Raw genomic sequence first — 21,110 nt, forward strand, 5'->3', positions numbered from 1 at the left:
AGTATACTGGCAAAACAGCTATACCTCATAGCCTGGTTTGCCAGTATACTGGCTTTTGGGGGGTGGCTTCTAAAATTAGTCCGTTTCTTGTAGTTAGAGTTTTTAAAGTTATTTCTAAAAACAAAAATAGTAAAAAGAAACGAAACCTTCCTTTTTTAAGCGTCTTTGTGCAATAACCTGGATTATTTTTTTGTTTTATTAATATTTTAATTAGTGTGTTGCTTAGTAAACATAAACAAACATGGATGCTATGCCTGGATGCAGTGGTGTTAGTGGTAGGCCTAAAAGATTGACGGTAGCACAAGCTACTCAATTGTTTTTAGCTTTAGAAAGTTCTAGTGATAGTGATAGTGAAGATGATTCAACATATTTGCCAGAAAATCATGGTGTAGATGATAACATTGTGAAGAAGAAAAGAGCTAGATATGATGATACTGTGGTTGACTCAGATTCTGACAGTGATAGTGGCAGTGAAACTAACAATGATGGGACTGGTATTATTGCTACAATTCCAGAACCAGATGATTTTAGACCTAGAACTAGTGGTAATAATGATGGGTGGCAATGGGAGAGGGTTGCTGACAATTGTCCTGTCAGTACTGCCAATACATTTAGAATGTCCCAGCCTTCTAAAAGTGGAGTCAATTCTGAGTTAGATTTGACAAGAGATTCTACACCATTTGATGTTTTTACCAGGCTAGTAGATGGTTGTATCATGACCTTTTTAGTTGATAGCATAAATGATTATGCTAAAATTGTGATTCAAAAACACAATCCTCCTACTGTCAGGTCCACTTTTAATAATTGGACAGACACAAATGTTGCAGAAATGTACAAGTTTCTCGCAGTTTTTATTTCGATAGGTCTACAAAACAAAAAGTCTGTCAGGGACTTTTGGTCTAATAAAGACATATATTATCAGCCATGGTTTAATACCATGTTTACAAGAGCTAGATTTGAGCTCTTGTTCTTTAGCATGATGCATGTAGGTGAAGCGGTCTCGGTCGGTAAGGATAAAGTTGAACCCTTCGTAAAGATGATGTGTTCAAATTTTCAAAAGGCATTTTATCCTTTTGAGGAGGTTGCTATTGATGAGATGGTGATAGGATTTAAAGGCAGGTTTGGACCATTACAGTACAACCCTAGTAAGCCTGAAAAGCACCACATAAAAAATTATGGCCTGTGTGATAGCAGTACAGGTTATGTGATAAATCTTATTACTTATTATGGAAGTGACACTTCTTACTCAGACTCATCCAACAGTATTACCAGCCATGCAGTCAAAATATTTGATACCCTTCTACAACCACTTCAAAGTGGGCATCATATTTTTGCTGATAGATATTATACATCAACAGATCTCTTAGAATATCTAACTCAGAAAAGATTTTATTATACTGGGACAGTCAACTTGGCTAGGAAAAATTTCCCTGCCGAGCTCAAGAAGCAAAAGCTGCGTCACAGAGAAACTCAATTTTACAAGTCTGTGGGCAGTATAGATGCTCTTTGTGTGGCATGGCAGGATAAGAAAGCTAAGAAGCCTTGCATTATGGTGTCCACAAAATCAACCAATCGCATCATTAATGTGCAACAGAAGCGCAGTGTTGTCGAGAAGCCAGAAATGGTTCACGACTACAATATGATGATGAATGGTTGCGACAGGGCAGACCAAATGCTCTCTTATTATTCTGTGCATTCTAGAAAAAGCATGAAATGGTGGAAGAAAGTCTTCTTCTGGATATTAGAAATTGCACAGATTAATGCCCTCATCATTTATAATGCCACACAGGTTACATGTGACCAGCCTTCAAAAAAGCTTTCTTTAAAAAAATTTAAAGAAACTTTAATTGATGGTTTAGTTGATGCTGCCACTGCACTGGGTGATGTTCCCAGACAGGTGAAAGTGAAGACTGTTAAAGCTGACAGCAAAATAGCACCTGGGCCTCATCTTGTTCATTATGAAGAGAATGATCGCCCTTGTGTCTATTGCAAGAGTCAATCACAACGGAAGCGCACTAGATTCTTTTGCTCGGGTTGCCCGTCGCAACCTCGGCTCTGTGTGAAACATTGTTTTCGTCTATACCATGAGGATCTGGCAAAACAATAGCTTTCAAGTAGTGGCAGTAGCATCAATGTAATGTAAATAAATGTATATATATGTGTGTGTGTGTGTAAAATGTAAATATTATTCCTATTTCACTGGATATTGTTTTTTGCCAAAAATGATTTCCAATTGGATTTACAACTCTACGCGTCTAAGGTAATATCTGTTTTATAATCTTCACTGCATGTTTAAGTGTTGTATATCAAATTATTCAGAAATGAATCTTCTTTCTAATTAATAAAAAGTATTTAGTCAAAATGGTCAATACAAACAAAATAGAGAGTATATATTGATGTTATTGCAAAGAAAAAAAATCTGCAAAAAAAAAATGACTATGATCTAAGACATGAAATTACAAATTATTTACATGTAAGAGAATAAAGAAAGGGTAAAAATGAATTCTTATGCATATCTATGTAGTTTGATATATAATTTATGTTGACTGTAATAATAAAGAAATTTTAAAAAATTATTTTATAATAGATATGGAAAAAAAAGTAGTTTAATTAAAATTAATGCGATTTAGAAAAAAAATTAAATTAAAATAAATAAGCAAGAAATTAGGAAAAAAAACTTCATTTATGTTTATCAAAATGAATTTACTTTAAAATGAGTACAAAATATACTCTTTTCAAGCAATATTATACATATATTATGTATAACAAACCTAGACAAAAAAATTTTTTTTTACTCTTTTATTTTTTTCCTTCCTATTCAACCTGTAAAATCATCTATACAAATTAAATAAACTACAAAAAGATTAAAATAGTTGTGTTGGTGACGATCTTTTCTTTAATTTGATATATAACTTTATTTATCTGTGATTTACCGTTTATGAGATAAAAAATATTTTCATCACCCTATTGTAAACAAAAACTGGTAGCCATTTTTGCCCGCATCCATTGCTATTTTAGCAACAGGCTGAAAGAGTTAACCAAATGTATAAACCTACTATACTATGATATTCTAAAGATAGGCCCTAAGATCTAAACCTAGAAGAAGATGCACAAAATGTTCCTAAACATTAATTGATTAAACTTTTATAGATGTTCCATTGAAGATAAATATTTTCTAGTTCTCTAGCCAAATTTAAATTTATTTCTTTTATACTTTGAAAAATTATAACAGGTTTTCCAATGTGTCCAAATGATATACATCAACAGTCAAATTTCTAGGAAAATTATTAAAGCCATTTTCAAAGAATTGAGTCTAGGTTCCACCCAGAAGGTACGAGTTGAAGAGAGGTATTCTAAAAAATGCAATTTAATCACCAAATGTATAATTATTATTTTTTTATTCTAGAAGACGTAATAATAATTTAAAAATGTCTGTATATTTATTGGTTAAGCAATCAAGTCTAATAATAAAATAATTGTATTTTATTTAAGTTTATTTTACTTTTAAGTTAATCACATTAGCTAAGAAATTTAAACTATTCAATTTCAAACTTAACATTAAAAGGTAAAAGAAATTCTTTAAAAATGTTAAACTTCTTGCAAAAAGAAAATGAGAAGCAAGTAAAGTCATAAAGGGCCATTACCTCATCTGCTAGAAGCGACAATTCCGAACTATCAGCAGCATCATAGTCATAGAGGGCCTTGGCCTGGCGCTTCTCTGTGGGTGTGGGGGCCGTCACCTCTATTGAAGGAGGTGTATAAGTATTGGAGGGGGCAGGCAGGCTGCTACTAGAAGAAGAGGTATTGTTGTTTGAGGGGCCACCACCAACAGGGTAACTGGAAGCAAAATGAAGAGACACTTAACCTTTCCCCTCTTCAAATCAACAAAAGCAAAATTTAAATATAGAGAAAGATATATAGATACAAATGTTTGAATTAAATCAAAAGGTGATTATTCTTATTGTTTTAAAAAACAATATTTTAGTTACTAATTAGATAAACGGGACCAAAGTAATAAGCACACACACAAAGTTCCCACACTGATAAAAAAGAAATTTTGTTATAAACCATAAACTATCAGCATCTTTCCAGCACCACAAATTAATTACAAAAAAATTGTGAAGAAGAAAAAATTTCAAAAAAAAAAAAAAATTAATTACTTTGTAGTAGAAGCTTCAGGGTCAAAACTGAGAGAACAAATAGGAAATCTACATTATTTGGATCCTCTCAAGAAAAGACTATAGCAGAGGTGCCTACATCCTAAAAGGGAAATGTGTATTCCCAGACCTGGAAATGTGTATTTTTCCTAAATATAAAGAAATATACTCATGAAAGACTAAAATTCATTTAAGCATGTAAGATACACGAAACGAAGCAATCCTAAAGTTAACACAGCATAAAGTTATATAAGACATTATTCTGTTCATATGTCAAAATATTTACACTTTTAGTCTTTGTCAGAGTTTTCTAGAATATGTTAGAATGATGCCGTTTTAGTCACTTGGCAATGATTTTATGATCTAAGTGTATTCCACTTTCCATAATAGCGGCAACAGAAAATTCATTTAAAATAATGAGAATTTTTGTTACAAGTGAAACTAGACTTAAACCCAATGTAATGGTTTGCTTAGCTGGATCAGTGACATTTAATTCTATAAAAGTAGTTTTGTTTATAGGTCATTTCTTTTCAAGGTATCCAGACACTGGAAATATTTTATCAAATTGTGAAGAATTCAGATTTTTTTCTTTCAGACCATTCTTAGCAGAGTTATCAATGAAAACTTTGGCATCCTGTACAATCACTAATAACAAACATTTTTAAAAGACTTTTTTTCAGGCAGATAAAGTTGTAAGATACAGCTATTTTTTTTTGGTTTCTGATGCTTGAAGTTTTTTAGATGTGTTGAAGGAGAGCGCAAGCACACTCAGCCTTGAATTCCCCTTGATTTCATTCTTTGAATTTAGGCTTTCAATATAATGGAACCTAGCTAGTCGATAGTGACTATAATAGTAGCTTTCAATCTGCCACAGAAGATACGTTCTGCAAGTCAGGGAACATCAGTTTGATTCCTTTTATCATGCTAAGAGAAAGGTTGAGCTCAACCGATAGTTCTACTATTAAAACCTCGGCTCTTCTCACTTTCATCTCAAAAGAACTGAATTTGGTGGTTTACAAAAATTGAATCTAGATCTAGATTGGCTTTTGATGTGCAACAATCTCTCGAAAAAAATTGTAGTCTCTATTGTGAATGCGAAATACTAGATTTAGACCTATACTATACAAAGTTAGAAGAGTCAATTTAGCCCCTTTTATTTATTATACATTCCATAAAGGATAAGAATTTAAAGGAGATCAATAAATCTCTTCATAATATGGCAGAAATTGCTTTTAGATCTAGATCTATCTAGATCTAGTTACAGATATCTAGAGCCTTGAGCTACTAGACCTAGATCTATTCTAAATCTATATATAATTAAATGTACTTTATCTAGATTAGTTCTAAATCTAATCTAGTAGATCTAAATACTAGGTCACATATCTTATCTTATCTTATATAATACAGACGTTACTTCAAAAAAGAAGATGATTACGTCCTACGCGTCATGCATTTAGTCATGCATACATAGAATATAGAATCTAGACTAGATCTTCTTTTTGAAGTAATGTCTGTATTATATAAGATAAGATAGAATTAGATTTCCGTAAATTCTATTATAGGTGCCTGACATCGTAAAATCTCTAGTTCTAGGCTAGATCCCATCATCTTGATGAATTAGAACTAATCAATAAATTAATTCCCAATCAGTTCATCATCATCATCATCAAACTCCATTAGAGTGGGGGCTTGAGAGGCTCAAATCCTCTCTTGCAAAAGCCCTGGACAGAAACCCTGCTATCTTGCGTAGTGCACAAATGTCGCCATACAGGTCGAGAATTTTGGGTTTCCCAGACCTGTCGAGACGGAGATCAGCAAGTCTGGGGCAGTCAAACAGAATATAAGGCACGGTTTCCTCTTCTTCCCCGCAGTGGGGGCACCATGAATCAAAATTTGGCCATAGCCGCGAGAAATATGAGCCAACAGGACAGTGGCATGTCCTGTACTGTGCTATAATAGCTTGCTCAGGCCTGGACAGCTTCCACCACGGGGAAGTGCGGTCAGGGCGCCTCATGCGCTCCCAGACTCCACTGGCTTTTTGGGACTTGTCCCAGCACTCAAACCACTTTTCCATTTCTGTTTTTTGTATTATAGCTAGGGCTTGATGAAAGCTTACAGCTTGTTCAGTGGGTGGAATTTGCCCTCCCTAGTGGGCCAAAGAGTCTGCAATTGTGTTGCCAGTCACACCTATGTAACTCGGTACCCACTGCATTATTACAGGGGTGCCATAGCGTTGTTTAATGTTATGTGAAGCCATGATGACAGTGTTGATATTGGGGGGCCATGGTCTGAGGCTTTGCAAAGCCTGTAGTACAGATTTTGAGTCAGTGACCACAACAATTTGCCCTCAAATGTCTCTAGCCGACTTGAGAGTCAATGACCTTTAAGGCTTCACAGACTGCCATGGTCTCCGCATCAAAACTGCAAACACTACCATATGGTCCAAAGATTTTGACTGTGTAAGAGCCAAGAAAGTCGATGTAGGCTCCATAGCCTGCTGTTCCAGAATCTATTGATGCCCAATCAGTTAGAAGAATTAATATAAACTGACAAATCAAAAGGACCTCCGCTTTATTTAGATCAGTAAGATCTTGTAAACATTTAAATCTTTGCGTGTTAGCAGGTGCGAAAAAAAAAAAAGCTATCTTGTGGTAGATTAATAAGAATAGCCCATTCCCATTGACGCACTGATCTATATATATGATTAGCAAGAGATAATTGTTTTTTTTTTTTTTTTTACTTATTAATTTTAATTTTGCTTTAGAAGGGGAAATGCGTATTTTCAGATGATAAACTGTACTCGCGTATTTTCGTGTCCATTTGCGTACAAAATACGCAAGAAGTGTACTTGTAGGCAACTCTGCTATAGATGATGTATACAACTCTAGTATTGGCCCTGCCTTTTCCAATTGATAAAACTTGAAATTTGCCAATAATTTTGTGGAAAAAAAAAATCATGTCATGGTGCTAAAATTATTGTAGCTGAATTCAATTTAAAATGAAATACTAAAGAAAAAAAACATGATTAAATGTGATTGTAGATAAACTTACAAAAAAAATCAATAAATAAATCAGTAAATGTTTCTGCCTAAAGAAATTAAAAGAATAGAGTTGAGCCAATTTCCAATGAATTCTTTCAGACAGTCAAAGAAGTTCAGGAGAATCATTTCAATAGAAACCAGGCAGACTTACCTTCCCAGTTGTTTCTGTAAGTCAGACATGTACTGTTGGCATTGTGCAAAGAAAGTCATCTGAGCTTCAATGAATTCATTCAGACATTTCAGATGATGGGCCTACACCAAAGAAACAGAACAGAGCTTTAACACACATAAGATGAAGAATATACTTATACAAAGTTGTGACAGTTAAGTCTCTAGAAACATCAAGACTACCGTTCAATCATCATAGAATGATGTGACAGTGAAGTCTCTAGAAACATCAAGAGTACAATCATCATAGAATGATGTGACAATGAAGTCTCTAGAAACAACAAGTGTACAATCATCTTAGATGATGTAACAAAGAAGTCTTTAGAAACATCAAGAGTACATCTTAGAATGTTTACAACATCCTTCAAAAAGGAAGATTTTTAGGTTTAAGTATGTTACTTTATTTTTACTGCTGCTTACATTTGTAATGTTGTAAAGTATCACATTTCTTTTTTACTGCTGCTTACATGAGTAATGTTGTAAAGTATCACAGTTTATTTTACTGCTGCTTACATGAGTAATGTTGTAAAGTATCACAGTTTATTTTACTGCTGCTTACATTTGTAATGTTGTAAAGTATCACAGTTTATTTTACTGCTGCTTACATGAGTAATGTTGTAAAGTATCACAGTTTATTTTACTGCTGCTTACATTTGTAATGTTGTAAAGTATCACAGTTTATTTTACTGCTGCTTACATGAGTAATGTTGTAAAGTATGGCACTTCTATTTTTTTTTAGTTACTTACATGGGTACTGTTGATTCCCTCCAACAATATTTTTGTTATCTCAGCCTGTCTGTCAAACTCTGACTGAGCTACACGCAGATCTGACTCAGCCTGTCAACATACAATTGATAGCATAAACTAAACTAGTCAATATGATCCCACCTGCATTGCCATCAATTAAATAAGGAACTGTTTCCATCTTTAACCATTGAATGCATTAAAATACAGATTTCTAACATTGACTAACCAAACTAAAGTTTCCAAGGCTGTCAGGGGATAACCATATTAAAAATGGGATTGCTCTATGTTGGCATTAGAACAAAAAAGACCACAATCATCTGTCCATGAATACATAAAAAACTAGAGATGTTTATATAAGTGATACTAAATATAGAATGATAAATACTATCTATTACACTAATTGAATGGATCTTTTAGTTCATTGTGTTGGTTAGCAATGTTTTAATTGTATACATTTATCATAAACATCTCAGCTATGATGAGGTCTAGTATATAGTCATTTATAATAGCAAAAGAATACAAATGCAAATAGAATAGGGATAGACCAACAAGTACAATACAGAAGATATCCCAACAGAAAATCCATTAAGTTATCTTATACAATAGCAGAAATACACAGCATTGCTTGTGTTTATACTAAAGGCTAAAAGAAAAGACAATACAACACAAAAGATTTTTATTTTTACCCCCCATCCATTTTTTCCCTTTTTTGTCATGGTGGCTGGGAGGGGAGTTCTAACATTATGGACTCATCATTGATTAAGCATTCCTGCTAGTTTCATTACAATTAGTCAAACAGTGTAGATTTCTATAAATAATCCTAAACCTTCATTTTTTTTTACTTAAGAGACCAGCCATGGACAGTACAAGCAAAGTGCAGCATGCAAGCTACAACATCACCATAGTAACATTTTTTGTTTTCAGCAGAATTCATTTTGTATAATGAGATCCATACAACAAAACAAGAAAAATAAAAAAAAATACTTAAAAAAAAAAAGCTTACATTAAGCATAATTGTAACAAGTAGTTTGGATCAGTCATATAATTATATTTGTAATAAGATCTTGACTAACAATAATGAGCCTGTGCGATTAGAAACATTTTTACCAAATGTTTTTTTTTAGCGCTATTTCATACTTTTAGCTTTCTCACTACGCTAGGATCCTATCACTTTGTCTGGACCAGTTGGAAATGGGGAGGAAAAGAAAGTTGGTGGTATCTGGTTGAATGTTACAGTCATAGCTTTTGAAATGCATTTGTACAAAAAATAAGTTGAATGACCTGAATTCAAATTCAAAGGCTCAAGCCTCCCCAAGTCAACATGCTAACCATTGTGTCAACAAAGTGCTTAAGAAAATATATAAAGGGGACTAATTCAGCTTATAACACCACATCAGTCAAATACAATTTCTTTCCCTTGTTTGATACCAAGCAAAATAATTAATAACCAATAGTTAATTAGTTAATAGTTAATTAACAAATTGGTTAATTTTATTTTATGATTCTTGTTTTGACAGATAAAAGAAATAATTGTCAAAAATTTCAGCTTGATCCTTGATAGGTGTGGGGAAAACTAACTTGAACAAACTTTTTACCAGACAGAAAGTCAGTTGATATAAGCTTTGTAAATATTTGTGTGCAGATGAGTGACTAAGATGGGGGTGTTAGTCTAACTTCTAAGAATTTAGAATTCAAGTTTTATTTAAGGAGTTGAATTTTGTTTGATGAACACCTAAAGGCAGCATGGTAACCTTCCAAATAATTCACATTTAAACATTGGACCAAAATGAGCTGCGCATAAAACTAAAGTGGAGTGGAGAAATGGACTACAAAAATAATTCTGTCTACTTGCTATTTTACAGAGCCACTATGTCAAATAGCAAGCAGACATTAAAATTATTAATTACAAATAGGAAAACCAATCATCATTCATTAATTCTAATATTTTTTTTGGTTTAAAATTTGAACAGTAGAGTGTGTAAAAGCACCAGTAAAAAATGTGTTCATATTTTAGCAATTAAAACCTTAAGTTATATATTCCAAAGTTTGTGTGATCTGTCCAGTCAGACAAATAAATAAGTACCTTGTGTGATCTGTCCAGTCAGACAAATAAATAAGTACCTTGTGTGATCTGTCCAGTCAGACAAATAAATAAGTACCTTGTGTGATCTGTCCAGTCAGACAAATAAATAAGTACCTTGTGTGATCTGTCCAGTCAGACAAATAAATAAGTACCTTGTGTGATCTGTACAGTCAGACAAATAAATAAGTACTTTGTGTGATCTGTCCAGTCAGACAAATAAATAAGTACTTTGTGTGATCTGTCCAGTCAGACAAATAAATAAGTACTTTGTGTGATCTGTCCAGTCAGACAAATAAATAAGTACTTTGTGTGATCTGTCCAGTCAGACAAATAAATAAGCACTTTGTGTGATCCATCAAGTCAGACAAATAAATAAGCACTTTGTGTGATCCATCAAGTCAGACAAATAAATAAGCACTTTGTATGATCTGTCCAGTCAGACAAATAAATAAGCACTTTGTGTGATCCATCAAGTCAGACAAATAAATAAGCACTTTGTGTGATCCATCCTGTCCAGTCAGACAAATAAATAAGCACTTTGTATGATCTGTCCAGTCAGACAAATAAATAAGCACTTTGTGTGATCTGTCCAGTCTGACAAATAAATAAGCACTTTGTGTGATCCATCCTGTCCAGTCAGACAAATAAATAAGCACTTTGTGTGATCCATCAAGTCAGACAAATAAATAAGCACTTTGTATGATCTGTCCAGTCTGACAAATAAATAAGCACTTTGTATGATCTGTCCAGTCAGACAAATAAATAAGCACTTTGTGTGATCCATCAAGTCAGACAAATAAATAAGCACTTTGTGTGATCCATCAAGTCAGACAAATAAATAAGCACTTTGTGTGATCTGTCCAGTCTGACAAATAAATAAGCACTTTGTATGATCTGTCCAGTCAGACAAATAAATAAGCACTTTGTATGATCTGTCCAGTCAGACAAATAAATAAGCACTTTGTGTGATCTGTCCAGTCTGACAAATAAATAAGCACTTTGTGTGATCCATCCTGTCCAGTCAGACAAATAAATAAGCACTTTGTGTGATCCATCAAGTCAGACAAATAAATAAGCACTTTGTATGATCTGTCCAGTCTGACAAATAAATAAGCACTTTGTATGATCTGTCCAGTCAGACAAATAAATAAGCACTTTGTGTGATCCATCAAGTCAGACAAATAAATAAGCACTTTGTGTGATCCATCAAGTCAGACAAATAAATAAGCACTTTGTGTGATCTGTCCAGTCTGACAAATAAATAAGCACTTTGTATGATCTGTCCAGTCAGACAAATAAATAAGCACTTTGTATGATCTGTCCAGTCAGACAAATAAATAAGCACTTTGTGTGATCTGTCCAGTCTGACAAATAAATAAGCACTTTGTGTGATCCATCAAGTCAGACAAATAAATAAGCACTTTGTGTGATCCATCAAGTCAGACAAATAAATAAGCACTTTGTATGATCTGTCCAGTCAGACAAATAAATAAGCACTTTGTATGATCTGTCCAGTCAGACAAATAAATAAGCACTTTGTGTGATCCATCAAGTCAGACAAATAAATAAGCACTTTGTGTGATCTGTCCAGTCTGTCAACAATTCCATTAAGATGATAAAACAAAAAGATGAACAATAACAAAAATGAAAAAAAGAATAGATTCTATGCCACTCTTAACTAGATGAATTCCCAATGAAGTGTTATGGAGAAAAAAAACACATAGATCACATTTCATGTGACTATCTTAGAAACTTCTATTATATCTTAAATGTATATATATATAGAATTCATAATAATCATCTAAACATTACTGTCTCTGGTTATACAAGTTTTTCATTTGTTCAGCCGAAAAGAAACAACATGTGCTCTATTCTATTGAAAAAAATAAATCAATTAAAGCTTAAATGGCCAGTAATGTATTGAACTATTCAAGAAAAAAAGGATGAGAGGCCAATGTAAAAATTAAGTCAGTGATTATTCCTATATTACGAATTGTGTTACATTTTGTCAATGTATACATTTGTTTCACTGTGTCATGCAATACAAGACTGTTCTTCCTCTCATTGAGTCTTTAATACAAGTGTTAGTCAAGACTCACATCCTAAAATATCTGTACCTGAAGCTAATCTACATAACAGTCATTTCAGAATAGCATTTTTCAAGTTGTACAGCTCTAACCAACATAACAATACCAGAATAACTTGTTTTTAGGACTTTCTTTTAAGATCTACTAAATCTTGTAAGTATACTTTACTCACTAGAGCTAATATCAACTCTCAAAGCATTTCTTAATCTTCTTCATATATAGGCTCAATACTTCAATTTTTTTCTTTTACACTTAAACTTTTAACCAAAAGAAAAGAAATTTGCAACTTATGTCATTTAAAACTGTCAGTATATATTGGTGAAATTTAAACTGTTACAAAAGTGAAACTTTTCAAACACAGTATGGGGAGTAATTAAAGTTTTAAATAATGTTAGAAATAATTAGGAGTTTCTAAGATAATGAAAGCATCCAATCAATGTCCAGGGCAACAAAAAAGAAACTATAATCAGGCAATAAATGAAGAACACTTACTTTGGCAATATCATCCTTGTGGAGGCAGAAGACAAAAAAGAAAAAAAAAAGATTTATTTTACTTTCCATCATCTGTTGGATCAATTGATTCCAGCAGTAGTATATACATTACTTATCCTCTTTAAAATCAAATCAGCTCTCAATAAAACTTATAGCTAAGAACATTGTATGTCAAACAGATAATTTATCCAACCATAGCTGATTATTATATCACAAGTTATATAAAAGGAAAACTAGTACTATGTTAGACACTAATGCTGACAGTAGACACACTTCACTGTAACTGATGCTAAAGGTAGACACAAGTCAAGTGATACATAACATCAAGTGAGGAGGCACTACAACCAGGATCCACCACATTGCATTACAATATTCACATAGATACCAAGATTACTGTTGATGTTACTTTTCTTGACAAACACTGGAGAACTGGGTGTGTAAAGTGAATCAAAACAGAGAAATATTTGTAGTCATGACTTGGCTTGTGAACAAATTGACAAAACATGAGCAAAGACTCTAATTTAAAAAGTGTTGGTCACTGATTGGTCAATCAATCAGATATTATGTTTAGAATCTAGATAGACAAATCTTGTTGATGACCATTGTGTTTGTGTTTGTCAAGAATGTAAATTAGTCTCCAAAATTTAATATAAGAGTGCAAAGGAATACAAAAAAAAAGGAAATCTTTCTATGAATACAGGTCGTGCATACAATGTTCATCTCAATACATGTATTCAAATTAACTTAACCAAACTATAGGATAACATAGTCAAATCTGTCCAAAAAAAAAAAAAGCCCTTCTGTCAGAGTTGCTTAGATCCTCCCTGTACTCTAATATCAAAACAGCAGATGTAATGGATTAATCAATAAAAGCAACAAAACAAAACCTCATGATGACTTGCTTTATTTGTGTCAAGATATTGGTTGCAAAATGTAAAGACAAAGTTCAGGGGAGATGACTCACTTCTTGAACCAAGAATGACATTGAGCAATGTATAACTAGAACAAGCTCCTTTGTTTTCACAGCTTTGTCACAAGAGAAGGCTTAATCTGCAATATTTTAAGTTTCAATATCACTGCCTGGTATGGCAATCTGAGCATTAAAAATAAAAATAAACTTTATAGAATCCTTAATGCTGCTGGCAAAATCATTGGCAAAAAACAAACCCCATTTGGGCAGTTGTTTGAGACAAACATCTATAAAAAAGCTAACAAGATCCTCGAAATAAAGAATCACCCTTTGTGTCAGGATTTTGTGATTTTACCATCACAAAAGAGATACAAGACACAGATAGCAAAGACAAACAGACACAAACACTCTTTTGTTCCCCTGGCAATCAAATCATTAAATAAGAACAATCTGGTATAAACTTTGTCACATGTAAATTATGAGTGAGTCTGGTGTGAATGTACACTTTGGTTTCTTATAGTTATAATGTTTTTTGTTTGGTGTAATGCACAAATTGTAAGACAAATTTCCTTAAGGATAATAAAGATTATTATTATTATTATTATTAATCTATTTACATACAAGAAAGTTCTCAAACAAAACAGATCAAGAAATTCTAGTCATAGTCATCACTTCCACAAGAGAAGGACAATAAGCCAAAAGGACTGCAAAAATAAAGATATACTCAAACAAACAAATGTATAGAACTGAAGAAAAAGAAGAAGAGTTCCATGTTCCATCTTCTCACTGAATTCCAGGTCAAATAGTTTTCTATCAAAGTGAAAAGTTAAAATCTTTTGTTTTTCATGGAGCATGAAATGTTATTGAAGAATACAAATGTTACTTTGTTATTGAAGAATACAAATGTTACTTTGTTATTGAAGAATACAAATGTTACTTTGCCATGCAATCAAAGTGACATTTATTTGTTCTTAGACAAAATATTGGGTGATACTTTATCATAAGAACAAAAATAAAGAGAAAGTTAAGAAATAAAAAAATAATTCTCTACAATATTGTAAACTTTCATTTCTATTCTAGGTCTACAATACATTTGTTAAAAAAAACAACCATCCATAAATGAATTCTACATTCAAATCTACTCATCTAAATACTACACTAAATCATGCCAGTGATTGTGGTTTAACAGTTAGAGGTTTCCATGCATCCATTTAAAAAAAAATTTAAGACTAATCTAAATATTGTTTGATTTGCTATTGAAACACTTTTTTTGTATACCCAGTACTAATGGCAGATTTGCTGGTCTTTTAATATCTTGGTTAAGATCAGAAAGAAATTAAAATGAAATATTGAAAAAAATGTAAAACAATAAAATGCCATTATTGATGTCCAAAATCTCTAGAACTAGACACTGGAGGTCGACAGAATAAAAACAATCATGTCAAATTACCCTATACAAAACAAAAGATACATTAGGAGAAATAGTCAATGTGGCATTATAAACATAGATCTTGGTAAAACAAATTAAGAGTTGTACAGGCAAATCTGGACATCAGGCATTTAGAATGTAAAATATATCTGAGAATTCAAAAGGAAAAGGGAGAGAACCAGATCACATTTCTTTTACTAACACTACAACCAAAATGTACAGGCATCAAGTTGAGTTTCTTTGTCTATTTCAACAACATCATCATCCTAGAATGAATGTAATGATCATTGTCATTAGACTCATCAATTATCTTTACATTTGTTACAATAAAGAGAACAGCATTAGCAATAAATTATAGTAGTAGTCAGTCATGTCAAATCAATTCAATTACTTCATTATATATTCAGATACTTCTGGATTATGTGACACAACATCAACTGAGCTACTGGTACATTCTGGTCTCTCTTTCTCTATAGGATATTATTGCCCTATTATAAAAACTGGGATCCTCAACATTACATTGAAAGATGTTTCCCTAACCCTTTGACTGCCAACATTACAGTGAAAGATGTTTCCCTAATCCTTTGACTGCCAACATTACATTGAAAGATGTTTCCCTAATCCTTTGACTGCCAACATTACATTGAAAGATGTTTCCCTAACCCTTTGACTGCCAACATTACAGTGAAAGATGTTTCCCTAACCCTTTGACTGCCAACATTACAGTGAAAGATGTTTGTCTAACCTTTTAATTACCTACATTAAAGTGAAGAATGTTTCCCTAACCCTCTAATCAGGGCCGGTCTTACAGGTTGCGGGGCCCTATGCAAAATGGATTGCGTGGGGCCTAATTTGGGTTGTGATAAGGATAATAAGTGAAAATTAAGATTTTCTATTAGAAAAGAAATTCGTCTTTGCCTTCTATTTATAATTTACTAAGTACAAAGTCAATGACAAATTAACAGTAGATAGTACTTTTCAAACAAAAAGCTGATAAACATTCAGATGTCTTAAAGATTTACTATCGACTAGCAAATTATCGCTTTTGTTTTTTTTTCTCTAAGAAGTTGAGATAGATTTATATCTATATTTGTATGTCAGTGACTATTGAAGTAAATTAAAGTATTTGAACTTCTTTTTTTGGCTACCATTCGGCTTATTATTACATTTTTAGTGAATGAAAGCTGACAATGCCGTTTTTTTTAATCGCGAGTAGGATTGGCGCTTTCCATAATGAATGACATCCCGAAATGACAACTTTGTCTGTTTTAAGATTTGCATGAGTTTTCAGAAGATTTTAATAATTTCAGGAGATTTTCATGACTTTTTTTTATATTTTATAATTTCAGGAGAATTCCAGGACCCTTTAATGATAAGTTAAAATGGTTTAATTTAATAATTTACACCTAGAATTCGCATCGTGCGGCCTATGAAAGTGCGGGGCCCAATGCGGCCGCATATGTTGCAATGGCCTAAGACCGGCCCTGCCTTTAATTACCAACATTACAGTGAAGAATGTTTCCCTAACCCTTTGACTATCCCAAAAAAGTGGCTGTGGTGTTGCATACAAAATTAAATCAAGCAATCCACAGCAAACAACAAGCAAGGCTATCAAACTAAGCAACTATTCTGAGGCAACAATGAGACAACCTCAGCCATGATGTATGGGTGGCTTGAAGCAGACTAACAGTTCACAAGAAACACATGAACATTACCAAAAGCCAGAAGAAAAATTTGTGGTGGAAAAAAGAATTGAAACAATAAATAAGAAGAATGAATATATTCAATCCCAAAAATATCTGCACAAAATTCTCAAATTGATCTAATGCTAAATGAAAAAAAAAAAAAAAAAGATTCTTGAACTATTTCAATTGAATGTTTCCTTCAAATAGAAGATTTGAACATTAACAAGTATTGAAATCATTTACAATCACATTCTTTTAAATCAATCCTTTAATATTTTGACACAAATAGGTTTTTTTTTTATTAAAGGATATTTTTTTAGTAACAACATAATTCACTTTTCTAAACATTGTAAAATTTGTTCAATAAAAACAAAAACACAAACATAAAAAAAAACAAAAAAAATTGTACAAAACAATAAATAAAAAATCAATATTTTGGGAAGAAAAAAAAATCACTGAACTTGACTTGAAGCATGCACTGGTGAATATAAAGTAGAGAAACATGGAGGTACAAACCTTGGTACAGGCCTTCCCATCCTAAATGACAAAGTGAGAACCAAGAGGAGGGAAACAGGTTTGTTTTAGACAGACATAGAACTTCTAACTGGATGATGACAATTACATTCAATTGTTTCTACACAATAGCCAATAAGAAGAGAGATCACTAGAATTGTATAGACTATACTAGCTGATACCTTACTTTGTATCAAGTGGAGAGAAGTTGACAGAAAGTGATATTTTATTTAGAGATGAATTTTCTATTTTATGCATTTCAAAAGAAATATTTGTAGTGTTTACAATTTTCCTGTAAGCTTGAAAGAGGTCTATTATTAAGTCATAGAAACTGGAGTGGGATTGGCAATGATGGAAAAATAAAAATAATCTCAAAGGTTTAAATCTATATCACAGAAAAAACTTTATTGATTTATCTGAATTTCTCCAACTTAAGGATTATTTAAATGTTTATTAACTGTTTACTCTTTTCCTTACCATGGTCCTGGAAAAATGAACAAAAAATGTTCAAAGTTCAGAACTCTTTCAAATTATTACTTTTTAATTTAAAAAACTGTATATTAAGTTCTCATGTCTGCTTATTTTCTTTCTTCATTATTGACACACAAAAGCAGCTCCCAGGGCCAGCAACATTTGAACAAGTAGAACAAGAGTCAAGTAAAGTCAAGGTAGAAGGTGACATTTATCCATCTTGGACTCTTCCATTGGAGACATTTAAAAGTTACAGCAGTCAGGCCAAAGAGCATGTATGGATTAAATTTGAAGAGATTATCACACTATGATTTTATGTAAAAAATGGAAAAAGTGGGTTACATCTTTGAGTAAGAATCCCATAAATAGGAGATGGAAGATTTACCATCTTTGGCTATTATATTAGGAAAAGCAAAGCTAAAAAGACATTTTATCTTTAAAAGCTAAAACTGTGAAATTGTATGTGTCCCTCTCAGACTGTTCTACCCAAAGGTGTTTTATTGCTAATGGAGGTCTACAAGGCATGCATTATGAGTATGTTACAGTATGGCAGTGAGTCCTGGACTACCTATGCAAAGCAAGAGAGAAAATTAAACTCATTCCATTTGCGCTGCCTCCGGAGGATCTTGCAAATCACATGGAAAATGAAAAGAGAGTGTGCAATAACTGATCCCTGCACTAGCTTAGACATGTTTGACTCCACAGCCACATGAAAAGAGAGAGTGTGCAATAACTGAGATCTCTGCACTAGCTTCGACATGTTTGACTCCACAGCCACATAAAAATTGAGAGTGTGCAATAACTTAACTGAGATCTCTGCATTAGCTTAGACATATTTGACTCCACAGCCAAATGAAAAGAGAGAGTGTGCAATAACTGAGATCCCTGCACTAGATTAGATATGTTTGACTCCATAGCCAGGTGAAAAGAGAGAGTGTGCAATAACTGAGATCCCTGCACTAGATTAGACATGTTTGACTCCACAGCCAAATGAAAAGAGAGAGTGTGCAATAACTGAGATCCCTGCACTAGATTAGATATGTTTGACTCCATAGCCAGGTGAAAAGAGAGAGTGTGCAATAACTGAGATCCCTGCACTAGATTAGACATGTTTGACTCCACAGCCACATGAAAAGAGAGAGTGGGCAATAACTGAGATCCCTGCACTAGCTTAGACATGTTTGACTCCACAGCCACATGAAAAGAGAGAGTGTGCAATAACTGAGATCCCTGCACTAGATTAGACATGTTTGACTCCACAGCCACATGATGAACCATAGTCATTACGACCGAAGGATGCCAACAATGGATTCCTCATAGAATTCTGCTAAGCAAGGGCTTGATCAAATCCTATCTTATAAATCTCCTGGATAAAAACTCTTGTTTTACATCATACAAGTTGACATAATACACTGTTTCCTCTTCCTCTCACTCAGTGGGGTTTGGCATGAGTCATGCAAAATAAATACAAAACTAGTGGGGTAATGCATGTCCTGCACTGGGCTATAATGGTATTTGCAACAGAATCAGTGATCAGTGCCAAAGTGTTTGACTACCTTTAGTGAGGTCATGATGATGATGCTTTGGCGATAATGGTCATAAGCTTGTAGTGAATGCAATACTAACTTCTAATAAGTCATCATGACAATCTGGGGTAGATATTTTCATATACCACTCAAAAATTAAAGAAAGGAAACTGTGAAAACTAATTTCTTTCTATTTCTATTATTGGAGAGCTCAACTTTTCCCACAAGTCTAGAAATCAGATATAATTTACTGCCAGCTATGTTCATCTTTACTTATTGTCAAGTTGAATATTTGTTTTCTTTTTTTGACAGTACTGTACTTTATCAAGCAGTTTGATATACAGCAGACATTTGCAAAGGATTGGTGAGTCATGGATATGTGTGTCTGAAGATAAAACTAAGGCTGTTCCACAGGAAAATTCAAGGATTCCAATGAAAATAAATAACTCCAAAGCAACCAATCATTGAAAACTTAATAAGAGCAACTTTTGAATCAAGTAAATGTGCAGGTTTCAGCTTACTAAGTAACAAGAAAAACAAAACAAAAAATACTAAAAAAAAACAACAAAAACAAAGCTTATACAAAAAGTGTAATTGTATCGATTAGTTTGAATCAGTCATGTAATTAAATTTGTAATAGATCTAAACCAACAACAATAAACCTATGCGATTACTAATGTTTTTACCAATTATTTTAGTTTAGCGCTATTTCATGCTTTTAGCTTTCTCAATACCCTAAGATCCTATGACTTATCAGGACCAGTTGTGAGGACGGGGAGAGAAAGAAAGGAATATCTGGGTGGAGTTTACAGTAATTGGTTTTAAAAAGCAAAAAGCTAACCACTTTGCTAGTGAGATACTTATGACTAAAAAAGATTCTATAGTTGTATATTGTTTGTTTCAATTTCAGAGCAGTGACCTATAAAGGGGACTAGTTCAACTTATACCAACACTTCAGTCAAGTATAATTTATTTCCCTTGTTTGAGATATCAAACAAAATAATTAATAACAATAGTTTATTAAGGTAAAAGAAATAATTGTGCGAAATTTCAGCTTGATCCAAGATTGGGTGTTAAAGAAATCCTGTGTACTAACTTTTTATTAGACAGACAGAGCGAGTTGATATAAGCTTTGTAAAAAGTATAAATATTGTTTAGATTTTTTAAGCTAGGAACAAAACATGGACTAGTCTCTACTAGGAAAAAAATATATTTTAAAATTATATAACAAATTTCTTAAACTGTTTGAAATTAACTGAGTAGAATTTTTAATCCTGAACAAATGTGTAAAAGAACACCAACCACAGTCCATCAGATTGAAATATTAACTTTTAGTGTTTCTCAAAGGCCTGTATTACATATGGACTCACAAATGTAATTAGTTTGAATTTCTTCAACTGAACTATTGAGAATACAAATATTTTGTTTTTAGTTACTATTGTAGTTTATTTCTGGAACCTGTATAGTTAGAAAAAGATTAAACAAGAAAAAGGAAATGCATACATTTCTAGCTAGTCATTTACAATATACATTCTTTATTATACATATGAAATCTTGTTTTTTTTATTACTATTCCTATACATTTTAAATAATTTCAAGTTAATGTCAAATTAAGTTTAACAAGAAGAATATTTTATTGTTCTAAAAATTAATTTAAATAAAATATAATAAAGTTTAAAAAAAAAATTTGAACTAGTAACTAGTACTTGAGTCAAGTAAAAATCAAAATGCACATTGTAGTTCAAATAAGAATCTAGTTTATTTGTATCTTGTTTAACCACAAAATACAATATCACAATTT

At 32.6% G+C, this 21,110-nt stretch overlaps 1 protein-coding gene across 5 annotated transcripts in view; it reads right to left on the bottom strand.

The window, feature by feature from the left end:
* LOC106056742 (endophilin-B1-like) overlaps positions 1-21,110 on the bottom strand; it is a 31,657-nt gene that overhangs the window by 3,776 nt on the left and 6,771 nt on the right. The window contains exons 6-11 of one of the 5 annotated variants that reach the window (XM_056042791.1): positions 17,316-17,336; positions 16,765-16,797; positions 12,776-12,790; positions 8,114-8,203; positions 7,350-7,450; positions 3,645-3,837 (exon numbers count right to left, since the gene is read on the bottom strand). In XM_056042791.1, coding sequence (XP_055898766.1) covers positions 3,645-3,837; positions 7,350-7,450; positions 8,114-8,203; positions 12,776-12,790; positions 16,765-16,797; positions 17,316-17,336 — 453 coding nt within the window. The remainder of the gene's footprint in view (positions 1-3,644; positions 3,838-7,349; positions 7,451-8,113; positions 8,204-12,775; positions 12,791-16,764; positions 16,798-17,315; positions 17,337-21,110) is intronic. The other 4 variants (XM_056042792.1, XM_013213581.2, XM_013213582.2 and 1 more) reach the window with 4 other exon arrangements.

This window comes from Biomphalaria glabrata, chromosome 9 (genome assembly GCF_947242115.1).
Source record: "Biomphalaria glabrata chromosome 9, xgBioGlab47.1, whole genome shotgun sequence".
NCBI classification, from domain to species: Eukaryota; Metazoa; Mollusca; class Gastropoda; family Planorbidae; genus Biomphalaria; species Biomphalaria glabrata.